We start from the raw sequence: 13,974 nt of genomic DNA on the forward strand, positions 1-13,974 counted from the left end.
AGAGATCGGAATTCAGGCAGGAGAAAGCCTTTAGATTCTGTAACCTGGAATGCGAGTAACGCTCTCAGCCATCTGCAGAGCAGCGATGTAGCGTGTTACGAAGTTTCCAGAAGAGTCGCCCATCCTGTCCCTCTTGCCGTCCACCAGGTTCATGACGTACTGAGCATGGAGATGATCTGGTAAGTTCTCCTTGCACCATTCATTGTCGATATTCATCCCATCAACAAGTTGCTCCATGCGAGTCCTATGCACAGGATCCCCGCTACTAAAGGAGAGCAGACACAAGTAGCGCAGAAGCGACGGAAGCGTGGGTATCGGCGTCTGTGTTATATCTTCGCCAGTGAGATAGTCGAGGATTTCGAGGCTGTAATAGGCGTCTCTGCCGTGAGCCTCTTGACCAAGGGCATCCGGCTTCTCGATTTTCTCATCGCTGAGTAGTACAATCTGGGGCTCGTCTGCGTACTTTTCTACAAACCGAGGGCATCCCCTTGTGTATTCAGCATGCGCACCAGGGCTGCTTGGTGGCACTCTTCGGAAGAGAGGAGAAGAGTCCAATGCTTGCTCCGCGCTGCTGAGCTTCGAGCTGGACACGCATACCTCGATGTCCTCGGCCTTCGTTAGCTTTCCAACAGCGTGGCGAAGAATGCTCCTACATGCAGCACACAGCCAACATTGTAGTAGCTAAGTGCAAGTTCGCCCACAATCACACAGTCCACGCCGGCATTCTTCAGCACCTTCAACGACGTTCGCAAAGGCTTCGCGTACATGCCCATCTCTCGCGTAGAGCATGGAAGTTATCGAGCTTGCCCAGAAGTTCTTGGCCTAATAGGGCAGTTTTGACGCGTTGCGCCGCTTTCCTCCGGATGTGTTTTCTGCAGTCACAAAAGAGCATGACGGTGTGACGGTTGAAGGCTTGTTGATGTGGAGGGGTTGTGGAAGGACGCGACGCTTTATTGTTTAGAAAAGCCTGGCGTGGGATCCGATTGGTAACCACCAACTTGTATGCGGGTGGTCACGGCTTAGCATGAGGTTCATTCTTTCGACTGAGACTTCTGAACAGCGGTGTGACAAACATCCAACACGACCATCGACCATGGCCAACTCGAGCATGCTCGACTACAAGTCCGTCCTAAGAACCTTCCACCGAGGCTTCTTGAAATTTCAAATAATGTCCGATCTGCACCTTGAAGTCGGAAATCAATACGAGACCTTCCAGGTCCCAGTCGAATCACCATTTCTGATCCTCGGAGGGGACATCGGTCGACTGCGAGACTACGAAAGCTACCTTTCATTCCTCGCGATGCAATGTGCTCAATTTGACACAGTGTACCTTGTCCTGGGGAACCATGAGTTCTATGGCATATCACGCTCCGAGGGTCTTGCTCTCGCTGACAAGCTGGAAAAGGAGGAGAGGACCCTGGGCAAGCTGAAACTGCTTCATCGACGCAGACTGGACGTAAGCCCGTCTGTATGTATCCTTGGTTGTACTCTCCAGTCACACATCAGGCCGCAGAACCGGGACGAGATTGAGCGACGAGTGAACGATTTTCGGCAAATACAAGGTTGGAACGTCGATGAGCATAACGAGGAGCATGAGAGAGATGTGGATTGGCTGCGGACTGAGATCAACCTCATAAGACCAGGATTGGGCGGCGCAGGCAATGCAAAAAGCATCCTCGTCGTTACCCATCACGCGCCCGTCAGAAAAGGGAGCAGCGACCCTATGTACGATGAGAGCCCCTTGGCTGATGCATTCTCCACGGATCTGATCGGAGTCCATGAACAGTTGGGGAGAGTGCAATGGTGGGTCTTTGGTCACACACACTACACAACGCAATGGCGTGAGCAGGGAGTCAATCTCATCAGTAACCAGCGGGGATATGTATTTGGACCGGGTCCCAATGGACAACATAGCAGTTCGACCAAAGGCAACGATGCGTTGCAATTTGTTCGTTCCTACTTCAAGCGGAAGGACTGTCAGTTTGACCCGCGGAAATGCATTCAGATCAAAGCTTGACACTGTCACGGACGTGTATCTCATTCGAGTATGCCTGATTGAAGTTCTCCACGTTCAAGAAGCGGATTGACTCAGCTCGTCGACCGCTGCACTCTGACGCATGCGAGGCCGATACCTTCTCAAAGTCGATGTTTAGATTCTGAAGGCGAGAAAGTATTGAGTCAAAGTACCCAGGAGACAAGGCAGTACGATATATTTCAGGGGGACTCGAGAAGCCGTAACCCTGGCTGGCTGTGAACAGCATGTGGCGCCTCAAGGGTTTTAATGGTCGGATGTGGCTGTGCCTTGTGGCTGATTCCGGGATCTTAGGTACCCAGGAGGTATGTAGACGGAGTAGACTGACTGAATGGCTTATTGCGCCGATAGGCTACTGTACGAGTACGGAGTACTGCGTAGAGATGCTGGCCATATGGGGTATGTCGTGGTATGAAGACGGGTCAGACTGGTGAGAATGGAGAGACCCTAGTAGGTTACCGGAGTACTGTGTAGGCAGGTGGGTCACAGCGGCGTCGGCCTAACGTTGGTCCCTCTCTGGTCGATTCAAGCTCAAACCAAGACCAAAAAGCTCTTCCAAGCTACCCAAGAACGCCCAAGCAATCACGCTTGCATGCCGCCGAGACCGCGCATTGAAGAGGCCACTTCTTCGACGCTGCACCTCAGCAACGCCCTCCGCGGAACGAGCAGTTCGGCTGCCGAGAGCATAAGCAAAACACAGAGGCCTTTTCGTGGGAAGCATTTGGATTTTCTTCTGCCTGGCGTAATCGCAAGTTGCACCGCCCACTTGGTGCAAGCCTGTGATGGAAAGCGACTTGACCTGGAGTGGAAATTCGTGCGGCAGCTGGGCCCTAAAACCATCGATCGACGCCAGGAACAGTCAAGAGCAAAACGCCGACAGGGGGGTTTCGGGCAGGGATCCGTCATCGTGCAGAGGGGAAAGGCATGCTCCAAGGACTGGACTTCGCTGGATGTGCCTTGAAAACGGCTTCCATGATCTCATTTTAGCCACCCCCCATTTCGCCAGCGCGGTCGCGTCTTGTTTGGGTCCAGCTCATTTACAGCATACCTTCAATCTCCTCTCACCACTCTCGTATGCCAAGAAGATCCTCCCTCTCAAACGCTCACTGACTGGTCGGACGACACTGTTTGCGCCAGATTCCTTGATTGTCATCATCGACCCTTTCCTTCACCGTCTCATGCGGCTGTCATCACTAGTTTAGGTGGCACTGCTGGCAGACAGCCCGTGCGACTCTCTCACCTCCCACTGACGTCCTACCACGTCCCTGTATTAAAGGCTACCGACTGCGCACCCCCTACGCAATTTTGCTTCGGCGCTTTCCCAACCCTCCGTGCACTGTAAACGCTCCCCGAATTTGGAACAGATAGGTCTTCGCGACCCTACACGATTGTGATATTGAACCTGGATCGGAGAAAACAGTCCAACCATGCGTAAGTTCCAGATCAATCTGCGCTGCGCCCATCTGACTTGCGCCAGACAAATATCGCCATCAAGCCAAGGTCGCGGCGTGGTACGATGACCCGCACGATGAACGCAATTTGAACCTTCCCTTTGGGAACCCGTTCTCAAAGTGGAAGCCAAACTCGCGGTCAAATACAGAGCGGAGATTGGAAAATGGGTTGAACGGATCGCCTTTGGCCATGACGCAAACAGACGATCCAGATAACTACCGGCCCTCGAGCGAAGGCAGGGGTGAAGAGCTTGGTGCAACGCGCGCCCCCCGACATGCAGCCACAACGCCTGCAGCTAAATCAGGGACAAGACCCTATGAAATGGGCGACGAAGTCGACATTCTCCGGACCTCCAGCCCAATCAGTGAGGAGAAGGTCGTGAAAGAGGAATTCCCCGGTGCCCGGCATGGTGACGAGACTGGCAGCGATACCATCACCAATGGTAGACCCAGCCAACCCGAAGACACGGGCTCAATGCGGCAACGTGCTGCTGGCGACGGGCAGAAGAAGCGCGGCCTGAAATCGTGGTTTGCCCTGGGCATGAATGGCGAGGAAAAGGACGACAATAACGGCAAGGACAAGAACAAATTCACAGTTTGGAGCCAGATCCGGGCCACCTTGTTCAATTCGTGGATTAACGTCCTCCTCATTGCTTCGCCTGTTGGCATCGCCGTCTACTACGCCGGTGTCGACCCAGTGGCAGTTTTCGTCATCAACTTCATCGCTATCATTCCTTTGGCTGCCATGTTGAGCTATGCCACCGAGGAAATCGCTCTCAGAACTGGTGAAGTCATTGGCGGTCTGCTCAATGCCTCGTTTGGCAATGCGGTTGAACTGATCGTCTCAATCATCGCACTCGCAAAAGATCAAGTTCTGATTGTTCAGACATCGTTGATTGGCAGTATGCTCTCTAATCTGCTCTTGGTCATGGGTATGTGCTTTTTCTTCGGTGGCATCAACCGCATGGAACAGGCTTTCAACGTCACCGTTGCCCAGACCGCCTCGAGTTTGCTCTTCTTGGCTGTTAGCAGTCTGATCATCCCTACCGCGTTCGAACAATGGGCCAGGACTGGAAACAATTCCAGCAACACCGCGACCGCGACGACCGAAAACGCCAAACCTGGGGTTGCGGAGTTGAGCAGAGGAACGGCGATCCTACTTTTGATTGTTTACGCCTGCTACCTATTCTTCCAGCTTAAGAGCCACAAGGAGATCTACAACGCTCCCAGTGCCAAGAACGAAACTCGACCCGTGGGCGCCAAATTCAAGAATGCAGTCATTCCAGACAAGATGCGGTCGGCGAAACCGGCTGGAGCGGAGACGCCAGAGGCCACCGTGGACGAACCCGAAGAGCCACAGCTGTCAATCCTGGTTGCGCTACTCACCCTAGCAGCCTCAACGGTCTTGGTTGCTCTGAACGCCGAGTATCTCGTCGATTCGATCGACGCCATCACTTGCGGAGGTGGTATCTCGAAGAATTTCGTCGGTCTTATCCTGCTCCCGATCGTCGGTAACGCTGCCGAGCACGCGACCGCTGTCACGGTTGCCATCAAGGATAAAATGGATCTTGCCATTGGTGTCGCTGTGGGATCCAGCATGCAAATCGCCCTGCTGGTCCTCCCGCTTGTTGTGATTCTAGGCTGGATCATTGGCAAAGATGACATGACTTTATTCTTTGATGGCTTCCAGATTGCGGTCCTCTTCGTGGCGGTCCTGCTGGTCAACTACCTGATTAGTGACGGCAAGTCACATTATTTGGAAGGTATTCTGCTGATGATCCTGTACGTCATCATTGCGGTTGCTGCCTGGTTCTATCCTACCGCTCCCGGTCTCAGCGACTGCCCGGGTGAAGGATGAATTATTTCATTTGTACATTTTGCACTTTCCCCATAAAATATTGGTTGTCAGCGCGAGCGTTGGGCCAGATACGACAAGCACACGGCAGAGTTGAGGTCTTGATTTCGGAGCGAGCTTCATACAACTTGTAATTCAATGTCACCAAAAGACAACATGCTCTGGCTTTCTTAAGAAGCTACATCAAATGGCAACATCAAATGGTAACAGCTAGGCTTATGACTCCCCTCACCATATCACCACTCAGCAAGGTTACCGGAGCATGTGGAAGCGCGGGTGGATCCGTTGAACGGCAGAGAGCCATGTGTCGTCGGAAAGACGGGACCTGTCGAAAATGGTCCTTGCATGTTGCGTTCTGCTAGACAAGCGGGAGTTCAGTCGTGGGAACTGGAGATGCGCCACAGCAACCAGCAATGCCAACGCTCTGTGCGCCCAGCGTGCGCATGATGTACACCTAGGATGCAACGTCCGAACACTGGGAGCTATTCCTGGTCAGAGTTGCAAGAATGTGTGTTTTCTACATGGCACATACTACCAAAGTGATGAGGTACTTCGTGGGGACAAGGGCCCCAAGCCTGCAGACGATCGCGATACCTTCTCAGTCAGAACGCGTTGGGCTTGAAAAATATTCTGCCCTTCCACTTAGTCAGAATGCAGCATCTAGTCGTGAGGGCGGAGAGCTCATGGCACCAGCTGCAGGGCTGTAATGTGTAGCTTGACTGAGTGCAAACCAGAATGTTACGAAACATGGAAATGACTTGTGATAAGCCCTCTCTTATTACACTCACTACCTCCAGTTCGTGCGTTCTTCCATCCTAACACTCTCCTCGTGGGAGAGATTGTCAATTAGCAGTCAGCCTCGTCAGTGACACCGCACATTTTGCCGGCCCGATCACCGAGGCGGCTGAAAGTCGGAAACGACGACGTTGGTGCTTCGTGCTTCTGTCGTTGCTTCTCTCAGCTTACAGTAGCCTACCACATCAGGTCGACAACGGGTTGCCTGATCAGGAGGCCTGGCCTTGTCTTCCCCCTTCTTGGCCGAACTTTACAACGGCTTCGTATAATTCCTTGAGACGCTCGCCGATTTCGTGTTCGGTGGTGTTGCGTGAAGCTATTCTATCGCACCGCAGAACTCCGACCTCAGATCTCAACGTCAATGGTAGGCCCAAATAAAATCCCATTAGCGAGATATCTGTTCACCCGCCTGCGTCAACAAGGTGTGCAAGCTATCCATGGCGTGCCCGGCGACTTTACCCTCAAAGCACTAGACCATGTGTCCCCTGCCGGGCTGAAATGGATTGGGACCTGCAACGAGCTCAACGCCGGCTATGCCGCAGACGGATATGCTCGGGTCCACGGCCTCAGTACGATCATGACGACATATGGCGTGGGAGAGCTGTCCGCCATCAACGCCATCGCGGGCTCGTTCGCGGAATGGGTCTCAGTGGTGAGCATCGTGGGCACGCCTCAGCGGCGATTACAGGACCACCGCAAGAACGTGCATCACACGCTGGGCGATGGACGGCCTCGAGTATTTGCCGAGATGGCGAGGCATGTCACTGTCGCGCAGACGAATCTTGTTGACGAGAGGACAGCGGCCGACGAGATCGATCGAGTCATCGCCACCAGTCTGCGAGAGTCACGGCCTGTTTACGTGGAGTTGCCCGCGGACATGGTTGGCAAGGAGATTGACGCGGAGCGATTGGAGGAGAGGCTCGACGTAGAGAAAGGCACCGCGAATGAGGGTGAGGAAGAAAGACTGCGGGAAGAGGTGCTCGGCAGGATTTACAGTGCAAGACAGCCGCTCTTGTTGGTCGACAGTGGAGGCGGTGTCCGACACTTGCGCGACGAGATCAACGCCTTTGTCGAAATCTCGGGGATACCGACCCTGTGCATGCCCTCCGGGAACAACATGGTCGATCACATGCACACGAATTTCTATGGCGTGCACTCCGGCCCGGTGGGACAGATCGATACGATGCCCTACGTCCGCGACACGGATCTGGTCGTGGCATTTGGGCCAATGTTCTCCGACACACAGACGTTGTCGTGGAAAGTTGTGCCTGAAGGAGAGAAGATGATCACGCTGAACAAGAACTCCGTCCAGATTCCCCGCTTCAAGAAGGGAGAGACGGCCGCGGAAATCAACCTGAGCCGTTTCCTCCAAAGACTCACCAAGGAATTCGACCGCTCGAGAGTCACCAGTCCCGATGTGGGCTCCCTGGGCAACTTCCGCACTATTCAACCACCTGCGTATGCAAAACCTGGTGGCGTGAGCCTCGACGGTCCCATAGACCAGACATCCTTCTACCTCCGTCTCTCGGCCTACCTTCGACCTCACGACACCATCATCCTCGGCAACGCCACGCCAATTCTGGGCGGGCGTGATCTGGTCCTCCCGCCAAACGCGCAAATCATCGCCTCAGGCCAGTGGTTCTCCATCGGCCATATGTTCCCGCTCTCCATGGGCGTCTCACTCGCTCGTCAATACCAATGGCAAAACCAAGGACGTCCCGCCGGCCGGACGATATTACTGGATGGGGACGGCGGATTTCAGGTCACTGCGCAAGAACTCGGCACGGTCATCCGATATCGTATCCCGATGACGATTTTCTTGATCAATAATGCAGGGTACGCTTACGAGAGACAGATTCACGGCATGCACGAGGATTACAACGATCTCGCGCCTTGGAGGTATACAGAACTGGCCAGGGTTTTAGGGGCGAGTGAGGCTCAGCTGGCGGAGAGCAAACAATCGCAGAACTGTAGGAGAGGACTGGATTGCGAAGCAGGGAAAGGGGAGCCGTACACCGTGAGGAATTATATCATTCACACGTGGAGGGACCTGGAGAACCTGCTTGCCGACGAAGAGTTCTGTAAAGGGACAGGGTTGCATTTTGTGGATGTCAGGGTTGGGAAGTTTGATGTGCCTGAGAAGTTCAGGGATGTCTTTGAGAGAGCGGGCGAAGCACTGGGAAGTTGAGGCGGAGGCAATTTCGATCTCCTGTTCAGGGAAGATCGATGGAATATGTATAACGGCATGTATGGAGCGTATTCCATAGCATGTTTGTCGCAATTCGTCGACGTTTGCACATAGCTTGGTGGAATATCAGTGGCGTCAGCGCCTTGAGATGACGATCCTTCTACGGAACATCGAGGATCACGGGACCACCACTCGCTTAACTACTGATCGTGCTGTGTCTGGTGGAGAGCCGAAGCATCGTGTCGAGGAGAGATCGAAACCCCCTGAGATCCGAATCTCCTTCGCTGCAGTATTGGAGGCGGGGCGCTTACCGACTCCACTGTCACACGATGCTGACCAATCAGAGTCTGCCATACCTTGCTATCTCAGATCCATCTCACATTCTCTTCACTTCATTCTCACTTCACACTCACCTCGGATGGTTACCTTGATTGTCGCACCTCTCTGAGCCATGCACTGTCCACAAGATTGCTACTATATGTCTTCATGCTCGCTGAAGTGACATGCATTTTCCTGCCGGTCATCAGTCCGGGCTGGGAGCTGACGGGAATTTCGACACCGCGCCCCTTTCAGATCTCCTTGAAACAGCCATCAAACCGTTGGCTCCCTAAACGCCGTGAACAGTCATGACCGCCTCTATTCCTGGCCTGGTGAGCCCCAAACGTTCGGCTCTGTGACAAGCCGACGTTCACAGCGTAGCCGGGCATTCGTTGGCGCGACCGCGAACGGTTCACCTCAGACATGGAGTTTGACAAGTCCGCTCTGATCAGACCAAGGACTGTCCTGATCACTCGTTGATATACAGAACTGTCGTGTTTCCTCTTTTGCTCCGTTCCTTTCTCTTCTCTTCGTGTCGTCAGCCTGGTTGCTCCTCTGTCTATTGCATTCGCACTTCCCTACCGTCGTTTTTCACGAGTTCATCGCGTCGATTCCACTCCACCTATCCTTGCATGGCAGGCCATCGCTCAACTATTTGAAGCATACCATCACGCACAAAACAAAGCATATCGTTCCATTCATACCATACGGACCATACGAGCGAGCTTTCCGCCTCCGTACCAACATGTCAAGAGCACGTTCGTCGCGCCTCCCCTCGACGGCCCTCCTCATCCTCTTCTCGCTCCTCACAATCTCAACGGCCTTCTCCCTCCCACAAACGGAAAGCCACTCGCTTGCCACGCGCCAGACCAACACCTCCAACCCCCTCTGCCTGCAATACAGCACGATAGCAAACCTCTCGATCGTCGGCTCCAATGCGACCTATCGCTCGGCCTACCTCCAAGCGTCGCCCGAGGGGGGTGACCCCGCCCGCGCTCCGCTCGACTCGGCGATGACCGAACTGCCGGACTGGCAATTCAACAAGACGATCAATGACGAGTGCGGGAACTTGACGACCGTGGCGTTCGAGAGCGCGGAAACGAATTTCACGAACGGCATCGTGCTGCAGTTCAAGATTGGGGCCGTCAATTCTGCGGTACAATTGGGGGGAAGCGTGCTGGGGAAGGGGTTGATCATGGGCATTGTATCGTTAGGGTTGTTGGTCTGATCTGATCTGATTCGAATTGATATCGTTGTGATTTTCATTGTGATGCGACTGGCCGCAGAGGTTTAGGTGCTGATATAGATACGTATGTTTGTACGCAGGGAGTGCTACAGTACAGGACGAGCGATGCGAACGACGTGGCTTGATGCTCCAAGTACAATGTCTCTGGCCTACCTACAATATCTCGTGCATAAGAACAATTCAAGCTAAAATCTCGACAGGAACGGCAGATCAAGATCCGTTGTGATCTACCTTTAGAAGCCTAGGTGAACGCCCGCCTGCCTGCTTCGTTTCAAAAGTGCTCGATGCCGTCTGATCAAGGAGGATCTGTTGCCCAATGGTGTCCGCCCTGCCGTGAACGTGCGGAGGGCGTCATGTTTGACGCTGTGGGCGTTCGACAATTACATCGGCAAGTACTCCGTACCTGAGGCAAGCACAGTAACTAAGTATGTACTCGTATTTATTGGAGACCCCGACGTTGGATGTCCTGCATCTCGAAACATAGATTCATACATATTCGAACCCATCTTCTACCAGATTCCCTGGCATTTCCGGAATGGTTGCCGTGGTCACTGATCCCTCGCATATAATCTCAGGAGCTTGAACCTGAGCCTGAGCCTGAGCCTGAGCCTGAGCCTACAAATGGAGCCATGGGCTCCCCGGTTCCCATACACAGTATCGCGTCTTCACTACAATATATGATAACCTACTCCACCTACGTCCCCTCCAGTGCCAGTACGGAGACCTCCAAGATATACAGAAATCCAGGCCAGGTGTCGGACTGGACTGGACTGGAGAACGGCGTGCGTCTACACTACTCGGTACACCCTACTTGTACTGAATACTCCGTACTCTGCCAGAATAATAAATCCCCATTTAGTAGAAACGAGTGGTAGCCCTGGACAAGGCGAGGTGAGGCGAGTGGACTTTTTCTTTCTCCAAGAATCAGAGTCAGAGTCAGAATCCTTCCAGATTCAAATTCAAATGGCTGGACTCTACACTGTACGTACGTTCGTACGGGGTACAGTATTAGATCCTGTCCTCCGTACTCCGTAGGTATACATTGAGTGATCTGCTCGTGTGTGGTCAAAGTCCTCCGAAGCCTGCGGAGGAAATAACCATTGTACTCCGTACTCATGACTCGTGTGACGCTGGCTGGCCGGCCAACCGTCTTTTCCATCCTCCGTGTCGATTGTGGACATGGACATGATACCCTCTGTCTACGTTCCTCTAGAAACTCGTGTCGAAGCTTGCTCTCCTCTCGATTGGTTCTCCAAACGACGTGGAGTGTCTGCTCAGCGTTCTGGTGCGGCTGTGATTTGTGCCGCCTGTGATTGTGCGCGTGATAGTCCGCGATGGTGTCACCAGCAGAGCTTGTTCTTCGTCGTCCTCCGCATCACTGTCTTCCACGATGGAAGTCGTCCCATTGCTGGGCTCATCGCCCGGCAGGTAGACGCCGTCTTCCGGGTCGTCCATGTCTTCTTGCCTCTGTAGCCTTGGTAAATGGGCAGGCAAGATCAGCAGCGCGGAGATCGTGGCGAACACTATGGCCACAATAAAGGTCGCTCTCAGGCTCGAGGCGTAGGCGGTGATGACTTGTTTCTTGTGGACTGGGTCAAGACGTCGGATGGATTGGATCGATTCTCGGACGGTCCGGATGATGTGTTCTTTCCTGGTGGGATCCGCGGCCGTGACGTACTTGTTCAGGTAGATCGGGAGCGCGTTCTGAAGGACCCAGCTGCTCAGGGCTACTCCTAGGATTGAACCGAGACTGCGGACGAGGCCCAGTGTTGTGGTCGCCACGGCTTGGTCTTCTTGACTGTTCAGAGCGAGGACTGCAATCGTCGCGGCCGGGAAAAAGGCTCCTTGACCGATTGAGACGAACGGGATCAGCCAGGGGACGAGTCTGGCCGGCGTGTCAGCCGACAAACAGGTCACAGCCACGGCGCCACCTAATGCTGATATTGAGCCCACAATCATGGGCGGCTTCAACCGTCTCGTGAGTGTAATGTAGAACCCCACCGCGATGGCAGTGATGCTGGCCCCGACCAAAGGAGGGAAGAGATAGAAGCCAGAGGTCGTCGGCGATGTTTGCCGGACGGCTTGCAGATAGAGTGGGACGTTGAACAATACAGCGTTGACAGTCATGGAAGCGACGAAATTGCTGCCAATGACATTCGCAACCGGCGTGGTCGTGAAGAGTCTGAGCGGTAGGATAGGCCGTTCAGCCTTGCGCTCCACCAACACCAGCCCAATGCCTGCAATGACAGCCACCACCAGACTGCTGATAACGAATGGATGCGTCCACGAAAAGACGTTGCCGCCCAAGTTGACTCCAAGAATGAGGCCCGACACAGTCAGAATCATACCAACCGTACCATAGGCGTCGAAGCTCTTGAACCCTTCACGGATGGTCTTGCCCTGAGTCTTCGCAAGATTGGGTCCTAGGTTGTCAGGGCACGAGAGGACTGCCAGGACCCCGTACACAGCAATAAAAGGTAACTGCACATAGAACGCCGCCCGCCAGCCAAGCTTGTCGCACAGGAAGCCGCCTAAAGCGGCACCGAGTCCGTTTCCCACGCCATATGCCTGCAAGAAGTACGTATTAGTGAAAGATGCCGACATGGATGCGAGCAGAAAATCGCGGAAAAGCGTTATAAATGTGTGATATGGGCCCTCACGCGCCTACTCACCAGATTATAATAGCTTTGATAGATGCCTCTGTATTCGATTTTGACCATATCACTTGTCAAAATCGAGGCAAGCGACACCACACCACCAGCGCCTATTCCGCTGACGGCTCTTGCTGCGATGAACCCGCCAATGTCACCAGCAGCACCACACCAAGCCGTACTAGTGAAGAACATGACAATGACAAAAAGCAGCACGGGTCGCCGCCCGATATTGTCCGAAACGCGGCCGAAAACTGGCTGAAACACAGTTGAAGTCAAGTAGAAGACAGTGCTAAGCCAAGAGGCTGCATTTGACGCGTTGAAATAGGAGGTAATGACAGGGTGGGACGAAGCCATCAGCGTGGTGTCGAAGAATGCAATGGTGCAGCCGAATATGATGCTCCAGAACAGAAAATGGAATCGAGGCCCTGAAATGACATCCCGGTAGGGTACATCGCGAGGTTTTCCAATATCGCTCTTGGGGAGCAGAGTCGTGGTTTCCGTTGCGTGAGGCGAAGCGGGCTCGATCACATCGGCTCCGACGTATGAACCGGACGCCGTCATCGGGTCAACCAGGGACTTGTTGTGGACACCTTTAGTCTCGCGGGGATGGTGAGGCAGTTGGGCGTGAATGTATCTCCTGCGTTGAGGATATATTTTGCCCAGGGCTTTTGGTGTATATACTGACGTCCAATGGTGAGTCAGACGTCATATGGGGACTTCAGTACGAAGTTGCTGTGCCACAGGTGATCCTCAATGATGAGAGGCGAGCCCGGGTCCAGGGTCTCGTGAGGTCGGCAATAGGGAACAAGGCTGAATATAATAAAATGCTGACCATGCCCCATGTGGTGCTCAGGCGGATTACTGGAATAATAGCTCAAGGTCTGGTACCCTCGCACAAGATAGTCAGACGGGTAATCCGGCGGCCAGGAAACGCGTTTCTCATCTCAGAAGTACCTTCTGTGATGACGTTGCTGCGTAAACGTCGTACATGGCTGACTACCAGGATATGCAGGCCTGACGGCTGTTCCGAGGCTTGGAGTGGTGGCTGCTCGTATTCAATAATCAAAGGACGCGGTATCGCCCTTGATGTCGATCGCCAAGCGAAGCCCAGACGATCTGACGAGGCTGTTATGAGCTTAGCTAATTAGATGTGGGAGCAATTTGGATGAGAGGAATGCAAGGAGACATGTGAAGAAGACGGAAACGCTGATAAAGCGGATTTGTGCGGCGGGAGACAATTGTCGATCAAATGACACACGGTGTCAAAGCAGTTTCGCTGTTAGTGACATGAATGACACGAATGACGTGCTATCTATCAGTCGTCGACACCGAAATCTCCGCCGTCACCTTGTTGCGGACATTGTATGTGGCTCCCCGTGGGATAACCCTTGCTTCTGGATCGAGTGCCTGGCTGTCAGTGCTGCGCAGCGTGGGC

General features: G+C 53.6%; 6 protein-coding genes across 6 annotated transcripts; 4 read left to right on the forward strand and 2 right to left on the reverse strand.

Moving 5' to 3' along the window:
• Positions 1-30: 30 nt before the first annotated feature.
• On the reverse strand, positions 31-767 carry G647_07259 (uncharacterized protein; the record flags this gene model as incomplete). Its single annotated transcript, XM_008731575.1, has 2 exons — positions 31-606; positions 654-767. 2 exons carry the CDS (start codon positions 765-767, stop codon positions 31-33), a joined length of 690 nt encoding a protein of 229 aa, XP_008729797.1.
• A 326-nt stretch (positions 768-1,093) lies between these two features.
• G647_07260 (uncharacterized protein) lies at positions 1,094-2,017 on the forward strand (the record flags this gene model as incomplete). Its single annotated transcript, XM_008731576.1, has 2 exons — positions 1,094-1,456; positions 1,514-2,017. 2 exons carry the CDS (start codon positions 1,094-1,096, stop codon positions 2,015-2,017), a joined length of 867 nt encoding a protein of 288 aa, XP_008729798.1.
• A 1,442-nt stretch (positions 2,018-3,459) lies between these two features.
• G647_07261 (calcium/proton exchanger) lies at positions 3,460-5,341 on the forward strand (the record flags this gene model as incomplete). The annotated part of the gene is made up of 2 exons (XM_008731577.1): positions 3,460-3,463; positions 3,510-5,341. 2 exons carry the CDS (start codon positions 3,460-3,462, stop codon positions 5,339-5,341), a joined length of 1,836 nt encoding a protein of 611 aa, XP_008729799.1.
• Positions 5,342-6,494: 1,153 nt separating this feature from the next.
• On the forward strand, positions 6,495-8,321 carry G647_07262 (uncharacterized protein; the record flags this gene model as incomplete). The annotated part of the gene is made up of 1 exon (XM_008731578.1): positions 6,495-8,321. One exon carries the CDS (start codon positions 6,495-6,497, stop codon positions 8,319-8,321), a length of 1,827 nt encoding a protein of 608 aa, XP_008729800.1.
• Positions 8,322-9,384: 1,063 nt separating this feature from the next.
• G647_07263 (uncharacterized protein) lies at positions 9,385-9,867 on the forward strand (the record flags this gene model as incomplete). Its single annotated transcript, XM_008731579.1, has 1 exon — positions 9,385-9,867. The coding sequence occupies one exon, from the start codon at positions 9,385-9,387 to the stop codon at positions 9,865-9,867; it is 483 nt and encodes a 160-aa protein (XP_008729801.1).
• A 1,227-nt stretch (positions 9,868-11,094) lies between these two features.
• Positions 11,095-13,100, reverse strand: G647_07264 (uncharacterized protein; the record flags this gene model as incomplete). Its single annotated transcript, XM_008731580.1, has 2 exons — positions 11,095-12,453; positions 12,558-13,100. 2 exons carry the CDS (start codon positions 13,098-13,100, stop codon positions 11,095-11,097), a joined length of 1,902 nt encoding a protein of 633 aa, XP_008729802.1.
• Positions 13,101-13,974: the final 874 nt, after the last annotated feature.

Source organism: Cladophialophora carrionii, assembly GCF_000365165.1.
Source record: "Cladophialophora carrionii CBS 160.54 unplaced genomic scaffold supercont1.6, whole genome shotgun sequence".
Classification (NCBI taxonomy): Eukaryota; Fungi; Ascomycota; class Eurotiomycetes; order Chaetothyriales; family Herpotrichiellaceae; genus Cladophialophora; species Cladophialophora carrionii.